This window comes from Balaenoptera musculus, chromosome 19 (genome assembly GCF_009873245.2).
Source record: "Balaenoptera musculus isolate JJ_BM4_2016_0621 chromosome 19, mBalMus1.pri.v3, whole genome shotgun sequence".
NCBI lineage: Eukaryota > Metazoa > Chordata > Mammalia > Artiodactyla > Balaenopteridae > Balaenoptera > Balaenoptera musculus.
This window is the reverse complement of record NC_045803.1, coordinates 32,645,759-32,669,070: the sequence shown is the minus strand read 5'-3', so window position 1 is coordinate 32,669,070 and position 23,312 is coordinate 32,645,759. Positions and strand designations below refer to the sequence as shown.

General features: G+C 39.6%; 1 protein-coding gene across 3 annotated transcripts in view; it reads right to left on the bottom strand.

Moving 5' to 3' along the window:
- Positions 1 to 23,312, bottom strand: part of RSPRY1 (ring finger and SPRY domain containing 1) — a 50,826-nt gene that overhangs the window by 11,509 nt on the left and 16,005 nt on the right. For all 3 annotated transcript variants that reach the window (XM_036833082.1, XM_036833080.1, XM_036833079.1), the window contains exons 3-13: positions 19,780 to 19,832; positions 18,975 to 19,087; positions 17,817 to 17,943; positions 16,957 to 17,015; positions 14,980 to 15,046; positions 13,578 to 13,709; positions 12,566 to 12,681; positions 11,481 to 11,624; positions 5,927 to 6,038; positions 1,583 to 1,685; positions 1,080 to 1,232 (exon numbers count right to left, since the gene is read on the bottom strand). In XM_036833082.1, coding sequence (XP_036688977.1) covers positions 1,080 to 1,232; positions 1,583 to 1,685; positions 5,927 to 6,038; positions 11,481 to 11,624; positions 12,566 to 12,681; positions 13,578 to 13,709; positions 14,980 to 15,046; positions 16,957 to 17,015; positions 17,817 to 17,943; positions 18,975 to 19,087; positions 19,780 to 19,832 — 1,179 coding nt within the window. The remainder of the gene's footprint in view (positions 1 to 1,079; positions 1,233 to 1,582; positions 1,686 to 5,926; positions 6,039 to 11,480; positions 11,625 to 12,565; positions 12,682 to 13,577; positions 13,710 to 14,979; positions 15,047 to 16,956; positions 17,016 to 17,816; positions 17,944 to 18,974; positions 19,088 to 19,779; positions 19,833 to 23,312) is intronic.

Sequence of the window (23,312 nt, the reverse complement as noted above, 5' to 3'; positions counted from 1 at the left end):
CGTGAGTGGATGACTTTTGTAGCTGAGAGGTGGGTACATGGTGCTTTATTGTACTATTCTTTTTTTCTTTTGTGTGTATCTGAAGTTTTCCATAATAAAAAGTTTAAGAAGAAAAAAAAAAGAATGAATAGAAGAAGAGATAGAGACAGAGAGGATTTACAATATAGAACAATTTACAAGATGCCAGATAGAAACAGGACCATGATCTCCTACCCTGAAGTCAGAAAAGAATACTATTACTATGAGTAAAAAAGGACCCCTTGGCATTAAGGAGGCCACTCAGTCTCCAACAACTCCTGTCTTGGTGTCACTGTCACAAAAAACAAAGTCTAGTGTATTATAGGACTGCCCTAGCTTGTAACTCTGCTGTTCTTATTCAAGGCAGGCTGCACTTTGGGCGCCAAAGTGAAGTGGTACCCAGAGAAGCTGCCCATAAAAGACTTTCCGACAGCTGGCGCCTATTGCCATCTGACTTTTGGAAAGTTTAATTCTGCAGGGGCGGTTAACTAAATGCTGAAGCAGTTTTAACCAAGGCCAGCCTCCAGGGGAACTCTTAGATGGATCGATTGTACCTTTCAGGGCGTATGTGAGAAGGCAGACTTGTTTATGGGCCACATCCAAGAAGACAGGCTACATAAAAAAAATGATGGGGTATGACAGATGAGAAAGGTGTTACTTCACACTTTCACTAAGAGGAATCTGAAGTTCAGAATCCCTGTCAGGCACCGAGACAAGGTGAAGGGAAGTTCTAAGAATGAAACTCAGATCTCTGAGCTGGGATACAAGTGGCCCTTCTGTTCCTGGGATATTATGGAGGCTCTGCCGCTGCAGGCAGGGCTGTCGTCACTGTGTGACATTTTCTAGTTCATCTGGAAACTGCTGACTGAGCCACTCTCAAGTCTTGGGACACTGAGTCCAAGGGTGAAGTACAGTGCAGAAGGGCTCGTTACAAACCTGCTTTTTGAGCCAGAACAGGAGCTAGGATTACAACATTACGTTATAGATACCTTTAAGACCATAAAGGCCCAACACTGGCTATGTCATGGCCAGTGTGGTCTCCTTGACTGCAGATTCCTTACCTAGGCAAAATGATTTTCTCTTCAGCTGTTAGGAAGGCGTAGTCATTAAAAGTGCTAAATTTCATAGATGGTGGATATTTGAATGGTTTTGCTCCAAAATTGAACTCACATTGTTGATATGACATGAAACTAGCTGCAGCAAAAAATCCAGATCTACAAGTAAAAATGAACAGAGGTCAAGAGAATTCATAAAAACAAAATAAAGCTCATACACAAAGTGGAGTTCAGAAAGTGGGAATAAGTCATACCCGAGCAGAAAGAAGGGTGACATTCTGTTTATTAACCTAGACAGGACTGTGAACCAGAGAACATCCTGCTCTTACCTTCCTATATCAAACTCTGGGATAGTTTTAGGTAAGATCAAATGGGTCTCCAATTACTTGAAATACAGTGATTTCTCATCACAACTGACTACATAAATGGACAAAGTTTGTTTTTTTTTTTCTGGAGAAAAGTACATTCCATGCATCTGCTCAAATTTTTGACTGAGAGAAGGTACTTACACAGTAGATGAAAAGACTTGCTTCTCAGGAGGCAGCTGGTTGCCATTTAAAAAGAAAATCATTTGCTTTTCATTCAAGTCTAACAGAAATCCTACTGTGTCTCCTAGAGGATAAAGTGAAACACTGTTAGGATATGGAGATTCTGCTGTCTCAGGGTTTTAATGTCACTGTATTAAGTCTGTTTTTATAGCCCTGTACTCAACATATTCATCGTTTTTGCTTCTTCTGCAACTGATCTGACCCATTTACATCAATATTTGGATGTACCATTAAGAGGAAAATGCTGCCAACTAATCTATGAAAAGCCATCAATTGTAAGATGCATCCCAATTTCAAAGATGTGAAAATGTGGGGAAAATGTGCATTTTGGGATCAGTAAAATATGGTAAGATCAAAATCATGAACTTTTTTGCCTCTCTGGTGAGAGTTAAAACTCTCTGAGAGGTAATTCCCCGGCAGTCCAGTGGTTAGGACTCCGTGCTTTCACTGCCGAGGGTGAGGGTTCAATCCCTGGTCTGGGAACTAAGATCCTGCAAGCTGTGAGGCACAGCCAAAAAAACAAAACAAAACAAAACAAAACTGTCTGACATAACAACTGCCCCCAAACATGTTTTTTTTTTTAAAGCATTCATATTCACTCATAAAGTTTTTGCTTTTTAAAATGTCAAAGGGACTTCCCTGGTGGCGCAGTGGTTAAGAATCTGTCTGCCAACGCAGGGGACATGGGTTCAATCCCTGGTTTGGGAAGAGCCCACGTGCCACAACTACCGAAGCCTGCGCGCTTAGAGCCCTCGCTCCGCAACAGCAGAAGCCATCGCAATGAGAAGTGCTCGTACCACAATGAAGAGTAGCCCCCGTTTACCGCAACTAGAGAAAGCCCGAGGGCAGCAAAAAAGACCCAATGCAGCCAAAAATAAATAAATAAATAATAAATTTATATAAATAAATAAATAAATAAATAGTCAAAGATAAATCCATGAAATTATAAAGTGATGACAAGAAAAACTGACACTCAATGGTACTGGAGGAAAATCTGGCAATATATGGCAAAAGCCTTGAAATTCTGTATACCCTTTGCCAGAGAAGATTCACTTCTAAGGATTTATCCTGAGAAAATCCAGAATGGTTTATAATTTTTTTATAATAATAATTTTAAAAGGAAAAAATGTAACTGTCCAACATTGAGGCATTGATTAATATAGTACTATTATATAATGGAATATTGAAAAGCCATTAAAAACAATGTTATTTAATAACCTGGAAAGCTGTTCAAGGCATAGTAAGTGTAACAACAAAAAATATACACCATACACAAAAATAAACTCAAAATGGATTAAAGACCTAAATGTAAGGCCGGATACTATAAAACTCTTAGAGGAAAACATAGGCAGAACACTTTTTCACATAAATCCCAGCAAGATCTTTTTTGATCCACCTCCTAGAGTAATGAAAATAAAAACAAACAAATGGGACCTAATTAAACTTAAAAGCTCTTGCACAGCAAAGGAAACCATAAACAAAATGAAAAGACAACCCTCAGAATGGGAGAAAATATTTGCAAACAAAGCAACCAACAAGGGATTAATCTCTGAAATATACAAACAGCTCATGCAGCTCAATATCAAAAAAACAAACAACCCAATTAAAAAATGGGTGGAAGATCTAAATAGACATTCCTCCAAAGAAGACATACATATGGCTAAAAAGCACATGAAAAGATGCTCAACATCACTAATTATTAGAGCAATGCAAATCAAAACTACAATGAAGTATCAACTCACACCAGTTAGAATGGCCATCATCAAAAAATATACAAACAATAAATGTTGGAGAGGGTGGGGAGAAAAGGGAATCTTCCCACACTTTTGGTGGGAATGTAAATTGGTACAGGCACTATGAAGAACAGTATGGAGGTTCCTTAAAAAACTAAAAATAGAGCTACCATATGATCCAGCAATCCCACTCCTGGGCATATATCAGGAGAAAACCATAATTTGAGAAGATACATGCATCCCAATGTTCATTTCAGCTCTATTTACAATAGTCAGGACATGGAAGCAACCTAAATGTCCATCAACAGAGGAATGGATAAAAAAGATGTGGTGCATATATACAACGGAATATTACTCAGCCATAAAAAAGAATGAAATAATGCCATTTACAGCAACATGGATGGACCTAGAGATTGTCATACTGAGTGATGTAAGTCAGACAGAGAAAGACAAATATTACATGATATCGCTTATATGTGGAGTCTAAAGTAAGGGTACAAATGAACTTATCTACAAAACAGAAATAGAGTTATAGATGTAGAAAACAAACTTATGGTTACCAGGGGGTAAGGGCGGGGGGAGGGACAAATTAGGAGATTGGGATTGACACATACACACTACTATATATAAAATAGATAACTAATAAGGACCTACTGTATAGCACAGGGAACTCTACTCAGTACTCTCCAATGGCCTATATGGGAAAAGAATCTAAAAAAGAGTGGATATATGTATATGTATAACTGATTTGCTTTGCTGTACACCTGAAACTAATACAACGTTGTAAATCAACTATACTCCAATAAAAATTTTAAAAATTATTTTAAAGGTAAATTAATAAAAAAAATACATATCTATATATACACACTAGATTGTGTCTTAAAGAAATCTCTGGATGGAGGAATTACATGAGATTTTGGTTTCATTTTGCTTTTTACCCCTATTTTCCAAATTTTGTAATAAACTTAAGAAATCTTTTAAAAAATCATTTAAAAAACAAACAAGACAGTCTTTGCAGACAGTGCCTCTATTTTATGCTTTGTTAAATGAAGAAGTGTTGGACTTCCCTGGTGGCGCAGTGGTTAAGAATCCACCTGCCAATGCAAGGGACACGGGTTCCATCCCTGGTCAGGGAAGATCCCACATGCCGCAGAGCAACTAAACCAGTGCGCCACAACTACTGAGTCTGCGGTCTAGAGCCCTCGAGCCACAACTACTGAGCCCACGTGCCACAATTATTGAAGCCCATGTGCTTAGAGCCCGTGCTCCGCAACAAGAGGAGCCACCACAATGAGAAGGCTGCGCACCGCAACAGAGAGTAGCCCCTGCTCGCTGCAACTAGAGAAAGCCTGTGCGCAGCAACGAAGACCCAACGCAGACAAAAATAAATAAATTTATAACGACAACAAAAAAATATCAGAAAAGTATTTAAAAAAAAAATGAAGAAGTGTTATGTTCCTTTAACCTGCAAACCCTTAAAATGAGGGCTTATGTCGGCCTTGCAGGTTTTTTCCTTTCCACACTATTAGTTAATTAAGAGAAGCTGTCCCCTCACAGCAAGGGTCAAATTCCTGCTCTCTTAGCATGCCTGAAAATTCAGTTTACATCTATAATGCTGATTGCGGCAGGAAACAGAGAGAGGGAAGCTTGGAGAAGAAGCTGGGCTATATCCCCCATCTAGCTCCAATGCTGGGAATAAAATTTTTCCGGAGGTTCCATCCCCTACCATATGACTCTATGTCTTCAGAACAAGGCAGTGCACCAGGAGGCCCCTTGAGAATACTACCCTCCAGTGCAGTGGTGCTGAAGCAGGGAAGCCCTGTTTTCACTGTATTTAGTTGGGGGTAAAAACACTCACCGTAAATTTTTTGGTATAAGTGTTTAACAAATCAACTGTGGCTCTAACTATGCTGTTTGAATCTTTCATTAATAAATGTTTTCATGGGTCTAGGGCGTTGGATATTGCAAAGCAGTTGGAAAAAAAAACTGAATGGGGCAAAAAAGATCATGCTGTTGATAAGATATATTCTTGCTAAAATCCTAGAGCCTTGATTGAGAGTCCTGGTAGCCTATGCCCCTGCAGCACCCTGAGCCCGATGTCTGGAGAAATGAGGCTGGGCAGAAGTGTTTGAGACTAACAGTACTCAAGTCACCCTTAAAAGCTGCCCTAGAGAGCCCCGGAATGTGTCCACTGAATAGTGCCGATTCTCTGAAAATAACCTTATTTTATTGGCATTACAATTTCAGTGTCCTCAATATCTCCACGGCTGCTTTGATTTAAGACATATACCCAGAGAGGAAACTAGAATTCATATTAATCTTAAGATGATCATTTTCCCACTAAATTAAGAATTTTATAGTCTGAAATGTTTTGCTAAAGGAAGGGCTCCATCAGAGGTGACTATCAGGAGAGTACGGTTCACATCTATGGTAGGGGATACAAAGGCTAATATCCCTTTTCACATTTACTCTTTTTCCATTAAAAGATTTTAAAGCCTAACATAATAAATGCCTCATCATAACCAGATGTCTTAACCTAATTAATAAATTCATGATGGAGAGGAACGAATACCTTCTTTCCAGCAGGGGTGCTGGTGAGGCTTACTTCTGGCGTTGTACCAAATCAGCTGCCGGCAGCCATCGTATGCACAGGAGTATTCGTCGTCCCCAATGCCGTAGCCTTCCTGGAGGGAGAGAGGGCCCAGAAGATTAGCAAGGCTCTGCCTGATGTGTTCTGAGAAAACAGAGTGCATCTTTTATAACCATTAACCTGGTGGCTAGAATTCTAAGCTTTTTGGATGAAGCGAGAGAGCCTACAGTTCTTGGAAGATACCAAAATTCTGACATAGAGTCAGAATAGAGTGTGACTTCACCAACAAATTTTTCCCAAGTTTCATGTCTGTTAGTTCATTTAATTCTCATGAACCACCTTGAGGCTGGTGGTATTATATTCCATTTTAAGAGGAAATAAGGCTCAGAGAAGTCAACCAGCTTGCCCAGGGACATGTTACTAAAAAAGTCAAGTTTGGACCTTGGAATTTTCTGATTCCAAGGCTGGTGTGGGCAAACACCTTTCTTTCATGTAGTACACTTCAAAACACCCACATGCTCAGAGATTTCAAAACTGGAGACAACAGAAGGTTACAGTGGGTAATCAGCTAATAGGTATTCTGAGATATCTGAACATCACACAGGTCCTTGGCAGCTTCTTTTATTACTTACTGCCTTTTAATTATTTCACAATTATTTTATTGTTAACATAAAAGGGTAGGTGGGATCTTAAGAAATTATTTTGAGCACTTATAAGAAGAAAATAGAAAATACAGAGGAAACATGCAGATCAGACAACTGCTATCTTTAAGGCTCAATGGTGAAAGATTCTAGTGGAGAAAGGCATTGAAAATGTGGGCTGAATCCAAGTAAGATCTCAGATCCTGGTGATGGTCTGCTTATTCTATGCGACAATGAAGTGAGGAGATAGATTGGAAAAAGGGCTCCAAGATGCTTCTTGACTACTCGGACCACAACATACTGAACTCGGATGAGTGTTCTCCAAAGTGAGGCTTCTGAATTAGCTTCTGAATGCACTATTCAGACTATTCAAGAGTTAAATGAACTTGCATAAGTTCTCAGCGTAAGGCCGAGAAGATATTCACCAGTCTATTAGAAAAAACACCTTGCTATTCCTTTCAAAGCCTGAACAAATAAGTAAAAACTTATTTTTTATTTGTGGGTGTTGGGGCATAGGCAAAAGGCAAGCAATTCTTTTCTATCTTTCCTTTCTAATGTCCTATGAAGTCCTCCACTGAACACTTGAAAGAAATTCCTAGAAGATTCCCAGCCACCAAGAATTGGTTAAGAGCAGACTTTACCATGCAATGTCTTCTATGCCTGGATGAATTTCACAGTAGAGTGGCATTTGGAGACAGAGGGGGAACTCTAATCATTCTAACCACAGATCAACTTCTACAGGCTAAGAAGTAGGTGCCTCTGCTAAGCAGAGATACACTTTATTATTTTTTTTAAATTTATTTATTTTATTTATTTTTGACTGCGTTGGGTCCTTGCTGCTGTGCACGGGCTTTAGTTGCAGCGAGTGGGTCCTCGTTGTGGTGCGTGGGCTTCCCATTGCGGTGGCCTCTCCCGTTGCGGATCACGGGCTCTAGGCACGCAGGCTTCAGTAGTTGTGGTGCCTGGGCTCAGTAGTTGTGGCTCGCGGGCTCCAGAGCACAGGCTCAGTAGTTGTGGCACATGGGCCTAGCTGCTCCATGGCATGTGGGATCTTCCCGGACCAGGGCTCAAACCCATGTCCCCTGCATTGGCAGGCGGATTCCCAACCACTGAGCCACCAGGGAAGCCCAGAGATACACTTTAAAAAGTCCTTTGAGCTCACATACCAAAGAGCAGTCCAGATGTACTACACCCTCTTTCAATGTGAAAATATTCCCAGCAGAACTATAACTATGGTCTCCATCAGCTGAGGCAGATAAATGAGAGAACAGTGTAGCTAGCTTGGTACTTGGGGTGATTATTTTGATCCGCCTGTTTCTGGTCATGTATACTTCAGTAATGGCAACATTACTAAAAACAAACAAAAAAAAAGCGTTTATCCATAGTTTGTTGTTTAGGAAATATACTGACTCCTACCCTATGTGGTGGACACCATCTTTTCTTCTGCTCTCCAGTATCCCTACCACTTCCTGCTATGGGGAATGTAATGAATGAGGCAGTGTCCTGCCTCCTGCTCTGGAGATGGAGGGGTAAGATGTGACCTTGGCCAACCGGACCCTCCCATCAGACACCTAGTGTCTGTGACCCCACATGGAGGAATGGTTAGGACCTTTGTGGCAGCAGTGTTGGCATCCTGGTCCCTAAAACACTGGCTGTTGTACTTCTTGTGTCTTCGCCTCTGACGCTGCCTTGGAGGCTGTCTGGTTCCCAAACCCCTCAATAGTCTGGGAGCCCCCAATAGGCTTCCAAGTCATTCTTTTCCTGTTTAAGATAGCAGAGTCATTTTCTCCATGGCAAGAGGCTTCAATAGGGAAAGAAGCATGGGCTGCCTCGACCAGGGTTTGAATTGTTCGCCAGCAGTTGGAGGCTAGGTGACTTTGGGCAAGCTTCTAAATTAATTTCTTTTAACTTCATTCTCATCTTTAAATGGGAGAATAATACCTTCCCAAACTCTCAAAAAGATTAGAGATGAGTATGTGAAAGACCTGTCACATGGCAGATGCTCATGAAAAGGCAAAAGATATTTTAGATAAGTCCAAATGCACCCTTGGAAACTTGCTCCTCCCAAACCCCCATAAAGATATACAAGATAACTATTCTCTAAGTGACCTGAACAAGAACTATCCTTTAGCTTCTCAGATTAATGATCTATGTCCAAGCCCAACACTTTGATCATCTTTCAAAACCGAAGCCCAAGCCGTAGGAGTTAAAATAAGTCTATGAACAGACTTCAAATTTTTAGAAACTGCGTGTATCCTAGGAATGACTTATTCCATAAAACCACACCCTATCTGTACAGGCAAAAAGATTCAGAATCACCAGAACAATGTCCATGTGAAGCAAAGTTGTAAGTATGGCAACATCATTAAAATCCTACATTTGGGGAAAGATACATCGGACTTCACCATTTTCTAACCAACCAGTACTTGAATCAGGGAAAAATGTTTCGTTTTTGTTTTTTTTTTTTTTTTTTTATCATTTTGACTCTTAATTTATTTTTTTTATTTTTACTTTTGGGTGTGTTGGGTCTTCGTTTCTGTGCGAGGGCTTTCTCTAGTTGTGGCAAGTGGGGGCCACTCTTCATCGCGGTGCGCGGGCCTCTCACTATCGCGGCCTCTCTTGTTGCGGAGCACAGGCTCCAGACGCGCAGGCTCAGTAGTTGTGGCTCACGGGCCCAGTTGCTCTGCAGCATGTGGGATCTTCCCAGACCAGGGCTCGAACCCGTGTCCCCTGCATTGGCAGGCAGATTCTCAACCACTGCGCCACCAGGGAAGCCCCATCGTTTTTGTTTTTTAAAGAAAGAAATTAAGTCTATCAAGCAATCTGGAGGGTAGGAAGATAGTATGTTAAGCCTCTTAACTTGAGAAGTCAAAGTTTTTGCAACTATATGGCAGAAATTAGTTTCATCCATCAGATAAAATGATCTAGCTTCATTGGCCATTAAAAAAAAACAATCTGCAACATTCAGTCTCAAATATACTACACTCAGACCTGTAGTGTGCTGCCAAATTAGGAGAGGCACATTTTATATCGAAGCTTTCTCCCGAGAGGAATCCACATTTCTTCTAGTTCCCGAACAAATCTTTACTTCCAAATGAGACTAGCTACTTCTCTGAGACTCTCCCCACTTTCAAATGCAAAGAACACAACTATTGTAGAATAGGAAGGGGACTGAATTCTAGTCCTAGTTTCTTTTTGTCCCAGTCTTAGTCTCAGTTTTCTCATCTGTGAAATGGAAACTGTGACAGTAAAAACTGTTGTGGGAATCAGATGATAGGCTCTAAAATGAAGGTGCTCTGGAAATTAAGATTTTTTTTTTTTAAGTCCTAAAAAATCATCTTGAGGACATCATTTGGGGCAGGCTGTCAGTGTAACTGATACTGTCTTCTTTAAATTAGTGCCCAAGACTAACTGGCATTGCTCTCCAGACCCACTTACTTCTGACTACACGGTGCCACAAAAAAGCCCCATTCTTCCAGGTTTTCATTAAGGCCTAGTGGACTAGGAAGCGCTGCATCAGGGAAGGTTCCCAACAAAGCAATGGCAGACTGGGGTCCAGTTTTCCATCCTGGACAAAAATCCAGACCTGACCTCTCCCTGTGCCCTCTTCCTCCAATTTGTCTCTTTCCAGCAAGGAGTTTAGTAAAATGCCATGAACAATTCCAGGATGCTGTACAGCCTTGTTGAAAGGGCACTTTAGAAACTAGCTTTATGGGAGGCAAGTTTTACTTTGATTTTGTTGGATCACTTCTAAAACCCATCCCAGGACCTTACATATGGGATGGGAGGCTATTATTTAGATTAACATAAAAAAAAAAAATCTAAGGGACTTTTCCCAGATCAAAGGGTAAAAATCATATGTCCACAAAATATTCCTGATCAAAACTGGATTAATTCCAAACAGCTTATAATATGACTATACGAAGAAAGCCAATTGGGTTGGGCATTAGAAGGGTATAAAGTGGCAAGAAATTAACATTTGTAGGAAAGCGAAGAACCCCAACCTCTCACACCCAGGTAGAGGCAGCCCAATTCTGCTTCCTCTAGTGGACTTAATTTTCCCTTATAAATTACAGCTTTGTATAGCAAAAGATAAATACTGAATATTGAAAACAAATGTGCCTACTAATTACAAGGTAAAAGTAAAGTAAGAGGAGTCAAGACAACATTTAGTATTTTATGAAAGGAATAGAATTCCTACAAAGTTCCTAAAGCTTAAACGCAAGGTAAAAACCATCACTGGACCCAATATAAAAACTGAGCCAAAGATGTGGCTGGGGCTGGAGCAGAGCCGAAAAAGAAAAAGAGGGGCTTCCCTGGTGGCGCAGTGGTCAAGAATCCGCCTGCCAGTGTAGGTGAAACGGGTTCGAGCCCTGGTCCGGGAAGATCCCACATGCCGCGGAGCAACTAAGCCTGTGTGCCACAGCTACTGAGCCTGCACTCTAGAGCCTGCGAGCCACAACTACTGAAGCCTGCACGCCTAGAGCCCGTGCTCCACAGCAAGAGGAGCCACCCCAACGAAGAGTAGCACCCCCTCGCTGCAACTAGAGAAAAGCCCACGCGCAGCAACAAAGACCCAATGCAGCCAAAAACAAAATAAATAAAATAAATAAGTTAATTAAAAAAAAAAAAAAGGAAAAAGAGCACATCTAAACTCTGGGTGGAAGATTAACATGAACTTAAAATCTGAGGGAAAAAAACAGCTGAGGGGCAATTTCACCTGTGTTTTCCTATTTCTAAATCAGCTTAGAAAACCACTGTTAGGGATTTGGCACCATGTGATGCAGCCCAAGGAACGATTATTGTGCAAAACTATCTGAAAAATGAGTATCCGCCACCCACTCGCCAAAGAAACTGCTGCTGCTCTCATCCGCACAGGTCTCCAAGGTACTCACATGATTGAGAAATTTGCTGTCTCGTGTGGCCCAGCCGATCTGCATGACACCAGAAGTGACCACTGTTACTTCGTAGTACCACACCCCAGCATCCACACAAAAGGTGCAGCGCACACTTTCAAAAGAAGAGGCATCACAGCGAGCCTGGCAAAATCAAAGAGCATGGCAGTCCACCATCAATGCCTGAAGACCACCAGAGATAACCGACTGCTCAGAAGGTGGAATCTATTCTTCCTCATTAAAGCTCCTGGTGGACTACTGTCTTCTTCCCTGTGCATTCTCAGTGACAAAAAGTACAAAACCGAAGGAAGGACACTCTATTTTATAGTTTAATTTCCAGGGAGTTCCAGATTGAAAGGATTGGAAGACCTCAAAATAAGAATTAGTGAAGGCTACTGGCTTCATTTTTAAGTACTTACAGAGCTTTGCTCTTATAGTAGAATCTTTTCCAAATGCATAAACATTGCCTTAACCTGTACTTGTTAGGGAGGGAGATGAGGGAGAGAAGGATATTGAAGGGTATAAGATGGAGTACCTAAAAATAATCTAAAGCAGAAAGCTACGTAAAGCATTTGGCAAGATGTAAGATCAAAGAGCCTATGTGCAGCCATTCTTCAAACGGGTCTTTAATCTTGACATGTCTAGTGCCTAACGGTACCTTCCTGTATATAAGCGGCTCTTTCATTAACCTTCACCCCCAAATCAGCAACATTTTCAACATACAGGGAGAAGGTGAAGCTCTAGACTGAATACAATTGGTTATGCAGGGATTTAAAAAGGGAAGGGCCTCTTTTAGAAACACTAGTCTTTGTACCTTTAACTGCATAAAATGGCAGAGATGAAAATCATACATATTTAAACCAATCAAACATTATAGCATGTACTATATGTATAGGACCATGTGAGATATGAAAGAGTAAATAATATCCCAAACACGCTCTCTCCCACCACTTCTACCTCTAAATACTCTTTGAGTATGTAGAAAATTTCCATCTATTTTGCAAGGATTGCTTTTGTTCAGAACCAGGGCACGAAAATGAGGACAAGATTTTCTCCCCAGAATGGTCCGTCTATGGAAGCTTTACCTCCAAGCCATGAGGCGAGATCTTCAGGTACTCGCTGACATCGTTGCTATTTAGCATGGCCTTAATGCTATTCAAGTCCACTTTCTCATAGGTCAGCTGCCTACCTTCTTTTAAAACTGCAAAAGAAAAAGTGGGCACATTTCTAAGGCAGGCTGTTGTGGAGAAAAAAGCTACTGTCATCGCTAGTTGCCTTTCTAGTTAAGAAGTGGAGGTGCTCATAAATGGCAGAATTGGTAGACTTATAACCTTAGCTTTGCTGCTACACTGCCATATGAAGATTAATTAAGCAAATGCTAGTAAAGGCAGCACTTCTAGGTTTATATTTCTGTTCCCTATAGTCATTATTTTGCATGTAGCAAAATCCAAATGGTACTTATTCAGAATTATTCTTTAACTGGCACTACACAGGCTGGGCACTGAGCTACTCCGCATAATGTTGCAGTAGGAGCAGAGGGGTCACATGTCCAACTGTGCTTTAGCACAGTGCTACCTGTGGGAGGGGGAGTGAGGTTAGAGCAGTAATATAGTTTTAGTTCTTGCAGCCCTTGGAGGAGAAAAAGAAAAGTTGGGAGCAACTCTCACGGTATAGGTAAGACATGACTTGAGTTTTGAAGAGCAAAGCTGGGACAGAGAGAAGAGTAAAGAGGGAATTCCAAGTGAGGGGAACATGCCCAGGGGTAGGAATGATTGGGAACTGCTTGTAGGACAGTGAGAAGAGTTTGTGTTGGAAAGAGTTGATTAGACAGTGGCATCTGATTAATAGCCTGGATGCAGGAGGAAACAGGGGACCAGTAAAAGTTTTTGAACAGGAGAGTGCTGCAATTAGAAGCATTCCATCTAATAGTCTGAAGAGTCCCTAGGATACTTTACTGCTAGAATATAGCCAACCCACCAGTAGAGGATCTTATACGGAAAAACTCACACTGTCACAAAATAAAGACCTGTGATCCTATTTAAGAAGTGGATTTGGAACTGAAAACAGGCATTTTAATGAAGGACAACTCCTACTTACAGAGATTGTCTAAGCTCCACTGGGCACAGAAACCAACTTGACGTTTCAGATAATCAGGATCATCAGCCCAGGACTCTAATGTGACAAGCCGGTCACTAATACTGGATTCAGATATAGTCAATTTATTTTCACCTGTTGGGAAGACATAAACCTTAAATTAACCATGAAAGAGTAGGATGATTTGCTGGGTAGATTAATGGAGGGTAAGAGTGAGGAGAGACAATTAGAGAATCTGGAAACTATAATAATGACAAAGCCCAAGAGCTCTATTTTCTAGAAAGTAGCAATATGATCACTAAATTTTTAGCTATAAAAAGTGGGTAATCACTGGGCTTCCCTGGTGGTGCAGTGGTTGAGAATCTGCCTGCCAATGCAGGCGACATGGGTTCGAGCCCTGGTCTGGGAAGATCCCACATGCCGCGGAGCAACTGGGCCCGTGAGTCACAACTACTGAGCCTGCGCGTCTGGAGCCTGTGCTCCACAACAAGAGAGGCCGCGACAGTGAGAGACCCGCGCACCGCGATTAAGAGTGGCCCCCACTCGCCGCAACTAGAGAAAGCCCTCGCACAGAAACGAAGACCCAACACAGCCAAAAATAAATAAATAAATAAATAAATAAATAAATAAGCTTTCATTAAAAAAAAAAAAAAAGTGGGTAATCACGGTCACCAAGTTTTGATTCTTTATATATATATATATATATATTTTTTTTTAACATCTTTATTGGAGTATAATTGCTTTACAGTGGTGTGTTAGTTTCTGCTTTATAACAAAGTGAATCAGCTATACATATACATATATCCCCATATCTCCTCCCTCTTGCGTCTCCCTCCCACCCTCCCTATCCCACCCCTCTAGGTGGTCACAAAGCACCGAGCTGATCTCCCTGTGCTATGTGGCTGCTTCCCACTAGCTATCTGTTTTACATTTGGTAGTGTATATATGTCCATGCCACTCTCTCACTTCGTCCCAGCTTACCCTTCCCCCTCCTCGTGTCCTCAAGTCCATTCTCTACGTCTGCGTCTTTATTCCTGTCCTGCCCCTAGGTTCTTCAGAACCATTAAGTTTTGATTCTTTAGGTGAGAAAACTCTTGCCTTTGTCACTGTTACATCTTACTGGCTTTGAGATGTTTACCCAGACAAGTCAGAATGTATGCATGCTTCTTATTTATTTATTTGGCTGTGCCACACGGCTTGAGGGATCTTAGTTCCCCAACCGGGGATTGAACCTGGGGCCACAGCAGTGAAAGCCCAGAATCCTAACCACCAGGCCACCAGGGAATTCCCCAGAATGTATGCATGTTTGATGGGGTTCAAAAGCATCAGCTCATCCAGTAACTATGAAAAATAAGATTTTTAACAAGCAATATAGATCATTAATGTAAGAAGTCACTATACCTACTTGTCTGTGCAAACTTTTCCAGTGCGATAAGTGCAAAAAGCATGACTGTGGGGTGGGACTGTAATTTCTGAAAGACAACAAAAGATTAAAAAAAAAAAAAAAAGCAAGAAAAAAATCATTGTCCTGCGGAGGCAGCAAGTTATCTATTTCCTCTTCTTATCCAATGTGTGCTAGATTTTTTTTTGGAGCAGTAGGAAAAGTTTTACTCATTCAAGTCCATGATTATCCATTTGCTAATATTGTTAGTAATAAACCAAGATAGAGTCTCTTAAAATCTTATATTATTTTCTTGAAGTTACTGCGTTCGTTTATAGATATGGAAATTTCAAAAGTATCTTATTAAACGTACTATGTTATTTTACTTAGTAACATTTATATATTAAAGCTTTGTTAAATAAAATCATGCTGATTCTTATATTCCTTTAAGCAAGCCAAACAGAAGCCCAGAAATATAGCTAAAAATGGCTTTTTATTCAGAACCCTAAAAGGAGCCATTCATCACTACCAAGTTCCAAAATTATAAATAATGAAATTAACAACTCATGGCTTCATTTTCAATCTGTTCTCTGAAAGGAATTCTACAAATGCTGATGGTAGGTGGGAGACAGCAACAAGTGAGCTCTTTCAGTTACATTTAAGTTCATGTCACATGTGTTCACATTTGAAGGAAGGTCTATCTGCTTAACATCGTATCTTCTCACAGCCATCCTTCCCCACAGCTATGCTAGGTGCCTGCGAAAGAGCTCTAGAACAACAGATGATTTCCACTCACTTTTCTGGTGCCCAACTGGGTTCTGCAGAGCTCATGTAACCATCGCCCTTCCCTGCTGCAAAGCCTGTTTAGCACAATGCTTCTTGCCACATCCATCCTCAATCCCTCTGTCTGGTTTTTCAGGCCCTGAGCCCTCCCCACCTGGCTACTAAGTCTATGTCCTCCTGTCTCTGAACACTGTCTTCTGATCAGATAATTCTCCGTAATATGCTGGGAACATGGCCATTTCTGGCTCTAGGCTTCTGCCGGTGATGTGCCCTTAGCCAAGAAACCCATTTCTTCCTCCTGTGTGCACAAACAAATCCTAGCCCTGTGGTGTGACCCAGCTGAGGTTCCACCTTCACCAGGAAGTCTGCCTCCCATGACTCCCAGCCTCCTCCACCCGTTTCTCCCACCTCCCAACCACCTTCTCAGATCCCTTGGCACTTGGTCTTAAGGAAGCTATTTTGCCCTTGATCATATCCTGTCATAATATGGAGGCTAACTGTCTTGTCTGAGTAGTTTTGTTCCCCTAACCAGGAAACTGCTTGAGGGCAAAGGACTATTAGACTACTTCTGTACCCCTACAGTGCTTACTTAGCATAGTGTCAAGTGTTTTAAGTACATATCATATAGGTCCTGAAAAATAGGGTCTTTCAGATTTTGAAAAAAGGCCAATGCACAGCAGGCCTGCAAAAATAACTTTAAAAAACACAGACCAGTCAAGACTGCAGTCAAGCAGTGTGAGAGATCCGATAGCACAGCCTTGGCAAACCACAAGCTTCCCAGACGATATATCAAATAATCAACAATAGTTTTAAGAGCAGTAGTGGTGGGAGGGATGGAGGAACAGAGATTTATATACACTGGGAACCTGACCTCACAGTTTCCTGGCTTGGAATGCCGTGTAATTTTGTTCCCACTGTGGAGGTTCCTACTACCATTTGGCAGACTCTAAGGACGCACACACAAAAAAGCCAATCATAGCACCTATCTTATGACTAAATTTAAAACCAGACCAACTCAGCTGTTTTTGCTTGCAATAAATTCCTATCCTGCCCTTACTTTTTTTTAAACACAGGAAGGAATAGATAAACACTCAGGAAACACCTGCAAATAAAATTTATAGCTGATTCCATTCTCTGTGCCAGTGGCTAAGTGGGCAATTTTAGAAAAATGCACAATTCTATATGACTAAGAATAACTAGCTTTGATGTCTCACTTACCAGACACTGTAGCAAATATTCCAGTATTCCTGGGCTAAGTAAACCTATACTTGCAGGACCTAGACGAATACAACAAACACTGGATATAATTAAATGTGTTACATTATTCTGAATTTGTAACTAATACCAATAAAATTGTAGAGCTTTTTTACAAAGTACTCTCATGTGCATTATCTTATTCAAGTCTCCTGCTTAAGGTAGGGAATAGTACTATCCCCATTTCACAGTTGAGCAACTGAGCCCACTCCTGAGACACACTCCTGAAGTGACTTACTCCAGGGCACTTGGGGAGCACATGGCAGAGGCTGAACCAGTACCCATGCTTTGATTTCTAATCCATTGTTTCTTCCACCATAAATGATACAACTAGCTGGGTTATTCACCTATACTTTGATGTTAACTTTCCTAAAATGGGTAACATTCACAGACAAGTAAAAAATCTGCTTGTCTTCTCAGGAATTGCTCCAATTTAAAGTTCCTTTTCTTCTTCCCCTACCGAATATGTCTCTATTGCCTAGCTAAACTTTATAAAGTGTGTGTATATGTATATTATATATTACATACAATCTTTATTTATCATATGAGCTTAGCCTTTTCTCTTATTTTTAATTTTAAAGCAAATAAGGAGAACTTTTTCTTTTAAATTTCCCTCTGAAAGTCCTCAAAGCTAAATTAGTTTGCATTTACCTCTGTGGCCTTGAGTAATTTTTTTCCAGTTAGGCCCTGTTGCTCAATTTTATTTTATTTTTTTAGAGACACTTCTTTCTGGTAAAGCAGGTTTGATCAAAGACCTGCAGTGCCATCTTCCCCTTGATGTAAAACAACTTAAGATCTTCTTTGGTGGAGCTTCCCAGAGTTACCTGCTAGTTTCTCAGCCAAGCAGCCTAGGACTGCAGATGTGTTCCTGTGTTTGGCAGGATGACCTGAGTCCTGGCAAGCTACTTCTCCATTTAAGTTGAGAATTTCAGTCAATTTCTGGAGTGCATCCTAAAAACAAAAATGTACAAACGGATTTGATAAATATATTACTTAGGATTTTTTTCTCAAGGTAATTCTCTGACACAAAAGCAATAACAACGTGTTAAATTAACTCAGAATGACCATACAAAAATGATATAATATAGCCACAGGATACCATTATTGATGGGAAATATTATTTGATCAACCTGAAAGTTTTCTTAAATGAATTGCTAGATTCCATTTCATTCAAAATGTACCAGTTGTATCAAATATATGCTATATACTTGAGTCGTTAAACAGACTAAATCCACCCAAATGCCAGTATGATTGATAACAATAGGGCCTAGTGATACTGAAGTAAAAAGTTTCTTACAAAATTTTTTTTTATCAATCAAGAACAAATATCACCAGAATTCTAAAGGCAAAGACTTTAAAAGACTAGGCAAAGGTCAATTCACCAGTGACAAGGCCAAAGACTTTTCCCTCTGTCCATGTTTTCCATGTTAGGCCCAAATGTCTGAGGCTTAAACAAATGAAAGATGCCAGAATCCAAAATTTTTAAAAAAGGATTCCATAGACCATATGGAATAAGGCAATGTAACTTAGATACTTTCGTTCTACATAAGGGATAATCAAAGTTATGCCAATATTTAATATGTTTAAGACTCAAAAGTGCTTTTGGTATAACAGTGTTTTCTCTTAATAGAAAATGTTTAAAAAACTTTTGTTATGAGGAAATTGTTTGGAGAGAGATAAGAAAATCAGCTCAGCAACTGAACATTCTTTTCTAGTTTCAAAGATTGCCATTTCAGATATAAATGCTTCCATTTTTAACATTTTTAAAATTTTAAACTAAAGTTTTAGAGTAAGCTATTGACAGAAAGAGGATGTAGCAATTTATTAGTAATAAAAAACAAGTTTACATAATGAAATTAATATTAAATAAATCAGACCCAAAATATATAAAAAGAAATGCATTATATCAAATGTTCTTTGTGGTCATTCACCCTGTGTTTAAGCGTAGATGTCAGTTTCATAAAAGATAAGTATTAACTTACTTTAGTGGGCAATGGACATTCATCTAGTAATAATGTTATAACAGCTGGTCCCAGTGGATCTTCCAATGGAATAACTCTAATTAAAGACTGGACAACGTCCAACCATCCTTCATCTAGGAGCAAATCAAGAAGATTATACGATGGAGCCATATTTTAAAAATGTGAAAATACATAACTTACAACACAAGATGACTTCACATTAAAATAGAAACACTCTTGGAAAATAGAAACATCCTATAGCTTTTAAGCAGCTAGTATTTGGCATGGACATGGTCATCAATTGCTAGCCATCACAGTAGAGACAAAGAATCCTAACTTACAGGAGTCTGGTGATTTGGGGGTATCTTTATTTGAAGAAAATTTAAGTTATGGTTCTGGGTTCTCAAATTATGATTAAATAGTTTCCAGCATCTTATTTATGACATAGGAGTTAACTGAGAAGATTAAGTATCTGAAACAGTTGGCTCTATTTTCAGAATGAGATTTAGGAAATTGAGGGACAAAAAAATTATCCTCCCCATTCTAGAAGAGTTATAGTCGAAGATCTGTCAATGCCAAAAATAATTTTATTTTAATAATTTTAGTGTGATAAGACCATTACTGAAATATGCAGCATATACTCAGGATACAATACAGTGCTTATTAATTATTGTCCTCATACAAGAAAATTTCCATAGACTAAGGGGTTTTTTCTTCATCATGTGTGTTAAGTATTTTTGAAGTCTTTTATTAAAAAAAAAAAAAAAGTGGCTACACTTCTTCATGATCATTAATTAGGAAGTATTTTAAAAAACTTTAAAAATACCTGTTTCTGCCATTTCGTGCAATGTAATCATTGAATAGGGAGGTTCCTGATCACTGAAAAACAAACATTCAATACATCAAACTTGAAGAAATAAGAAATGACAATTTCAAATAAAAGTTCAAACTGGAAGTGTGGGGGTAGGAAGAGAAAGAAATGTACATGAGTGAGCGTAGAGAAAGAGATGGAGGAGACAACCAGAGCTATAATCTATAAGGACAAACGCACACCACGTGTGCTCATTTCCAAGGTTACTGTCTATGATGGCCCACAAATAAAATGGGCACAAGGGCACATGAAAGGACCACCATGTAGCCTGAAGTCAAAGCACGGGACTAATACTGGAGCCCAGAGCCCACTTTCAGCTTTACCTCTAGTGGCCCAATGCCAATAGAGACAAGCCAGGGAGGCCAACATCATCTTCCTCATATGTACCTCAAAGAATCACCAGGAAGGGAGATGACAGTCCCAAATGAGGACTTACAGAAGCAAGGGCCTACGTAACATCTTCATTTTTAAGTGTTCTTCTGGTAAATATCACTATGTGCTTAAACTTCATAAAATGGTGTTAGAAGAAAAAGAAACCAAACTTAATTAAGGAGCTACTTAATCTAGACACTGCTCTAAAATGGCATTTTCCCCTTAATTCAGTGGATTTTCAAACTGTGATCTCAGGAATCCAAAGAGGTGCTTTAAGGGAACTTTTAATAATGAATGAAATATTTCCCATCAAACAATGATAATCTAATTATTTAAGGAGTATATTCACTGCTTATTTGTTTACATATTGTGGCTCTCTGTTTCACTGTGAAAAAAAACAAAAACAAAAACTATTGTCTTCCATCTTTTAATCCTCAGAATAACCTTGCAATATGCGAATTACTAAATTCATTTCAGGTACTCATTAGGTCCCGGTGTTGGACACATCCTGTGCCTTTTCATAATAAGGGAAAATTCTTATTTAAAAGAATTGTCTTAAATGATATAACTAACTGATACAAACGTTGCTCTGGGGCAATCTGGCAATAATGAAATTAGTATGCATATACTCAACAATGCTAGAGAAATTATTACACAGGTGCATATGAGGTTATTTGCTGCAATGCTATTTGTAGGAACAAAAAATTTAGAAGTAGTAACCTAAGTGACTGTCACCAGATTATATGATAACACAATATAGTACTTTTGAGCATATAAAGGAATACTCTGTAGCAGTCAGAAGCAGTTGTAGCTTTATATACAGCAACATAGGTCTCAAATATAATGTTGAGAGAAGTTAAAACCAAAGAGACTTCTCTGTTATGTAAAATTTTAAAATCATACACAAAACAATATTTATAAACTTCCTATACAGACATAAACAAACATATGCCAGGCATATTGGAAGAACATACCTTAAATTCAGTAGAATGATTACCTACTGATATTTGGAGGTGGGTGGTAAAAAGGACAATGGGATTAGGGAAGAAGGGCAAACTAATAAAAATATGACAAGGTCAGTGACCAATAAGGAATATGAGCACCTGAATTCTATACAGACACACTTAAAGGACATACACATCCCTACACTCAAAAAAACAAGAAAAAATTCTTTGTGGAACAGAAATAGTGCAGAAACTTCCGGTGGTAGGCAAAAGCTAAAGTCATAAGACTACTGGGCTCTGGGTCAGGAACTAGACAGAGGTCACCAGGAGCTTTATGCCTGCAAGGCAGGTAATGGGGACCAAAACCCCACCTGTGCAAGTGATGGAGCAGACTCACCAAATAAAGCGGGAACAGGGTACCGTTCTCAGTGAAAGGAGTTGCAAAGCTCTGAATGATAATCTGAGCTGCAACCGGTATAAACCTGCAAGTCTCCGGTGACAGAAAAAGGCAGAGAAAGCCATGCAGCAGGACCTGGGTTTCTTACAGTGGGATGGGAACTCAGAACCACCACTTTTAGGTTCAGCTGAGGACTGAAGGTCCCTGAGAGCCAGATGGAGACAACAAAGGTGACAGAGAGAAAGGGAGAAAAAGACAGGGAAAACACACACACACACACACACACACACACACACACACACACACACACACACAGAGTGAGGAAAAAAACTTCCATCAGGAGGAGCCTGCAAATTAAAATTCCAAAGTCATGAGAATAACATTAATACCATTAGCAATCTGAGGGTAAAGTTACTACCAAAAAAAAAAAAAGCAAATAATCAAACTTCAAAATGATTTTAAAATAAGTGTACTTCAAGTGTATTTCCTATAGCAGGTCTCTCACTATGCCATTAAGAACTGTACTGTCCTCTCAAATCAAGGTTATCCTCTCCTAAGTAACAAGGAGGGAGGAGAACAATAAATATAGGTCATTTTATAATTGTGATATCTGCATACACCCTTTTACATATATTCTTACTAAGCCCATCTGTCCTTTTTTTTTTTATGGTTTTATTTTAACATCTTTATTGGGGTATAACTGCTTTACAATGGTGTGTTAGTTTCTGCTTTATAACAAAGTGAATCAGTTATACATATACATATGTTCCCATATCTCTTCCCTCTTGTGTCTCCCTCCCTCCCACCCTCCCTATCCCACCCCTCTAGGTGGTCACAAAGCACCGAGCTGATCTCCCTGTGCTATGCGGTTGCTTCCCACTAGCTATCTATTTTACGTTTGGTAGTGTATATATGTCCATGCCACTCTCTCACTTTGTCACATCTTACCCTTCCCCCTCCCCATATCCTCAAGTCCATTCTCTAGTAGGTCTGTGTCTTTATTCCCGTCTTGCCACTAGGTTCTTCATGATCTTTTTTTTTTTCCCTTAGATTCCATATATATGTGTTAGCATACTGTATTTGTTTTTCTCTTTCTGACTTACTTCACTCTGTATGACAGACTCTAACTCCATCCACCTCACTACAAACAACTCCATTTGTTTCTTTTTATGGCTGAGTAATATTCCATTGTATATATGTGCCACATCTTTTTTATCCATTCCTGTCTTTTATGTTTAGTTTTAATAGCCTTATAAACTTCGCAGGTTAAGAAATTCTTTTCTTTAGCAGTTAAAAAAAAAAAAGCTATGTAACTATGTTTACAAACTGTCTGAACCCCATTTTGCCATTATATTCTCCAACATGTCCCTTCATACTTGCTCTGCATCTGCCTAAGTTTTCCATTCTCAGAAGAGTTTTAACTATAATTCAGTACAAACAGGTTTAAGGTAAAAGTTAGGCTGTTATTCAAGTGTACACTACTTGCCTCACATAAGTGGATTATGTGCTTTAGCAACAAGTTCTCTTATAATTTGTAATATTCTCCTGAAGCTTGGAAATAAAGCTCCTCCTGCATTGCCCCCACAATCTCTTAATCACCCTTTTAAAAAATATAGCAAAGTCTATTCTGTACCTGTTTTTCCAATGGGCTTAAATAACACTGCTGTGGTTTACTTCCTTATTTGGGAAGGACAACTTTTCATTACAATTTCACAGCACGTTTTAAATGTCACCATGAAGAAACTTTACATAACAGCTTCTAGACCCTTGCTTGA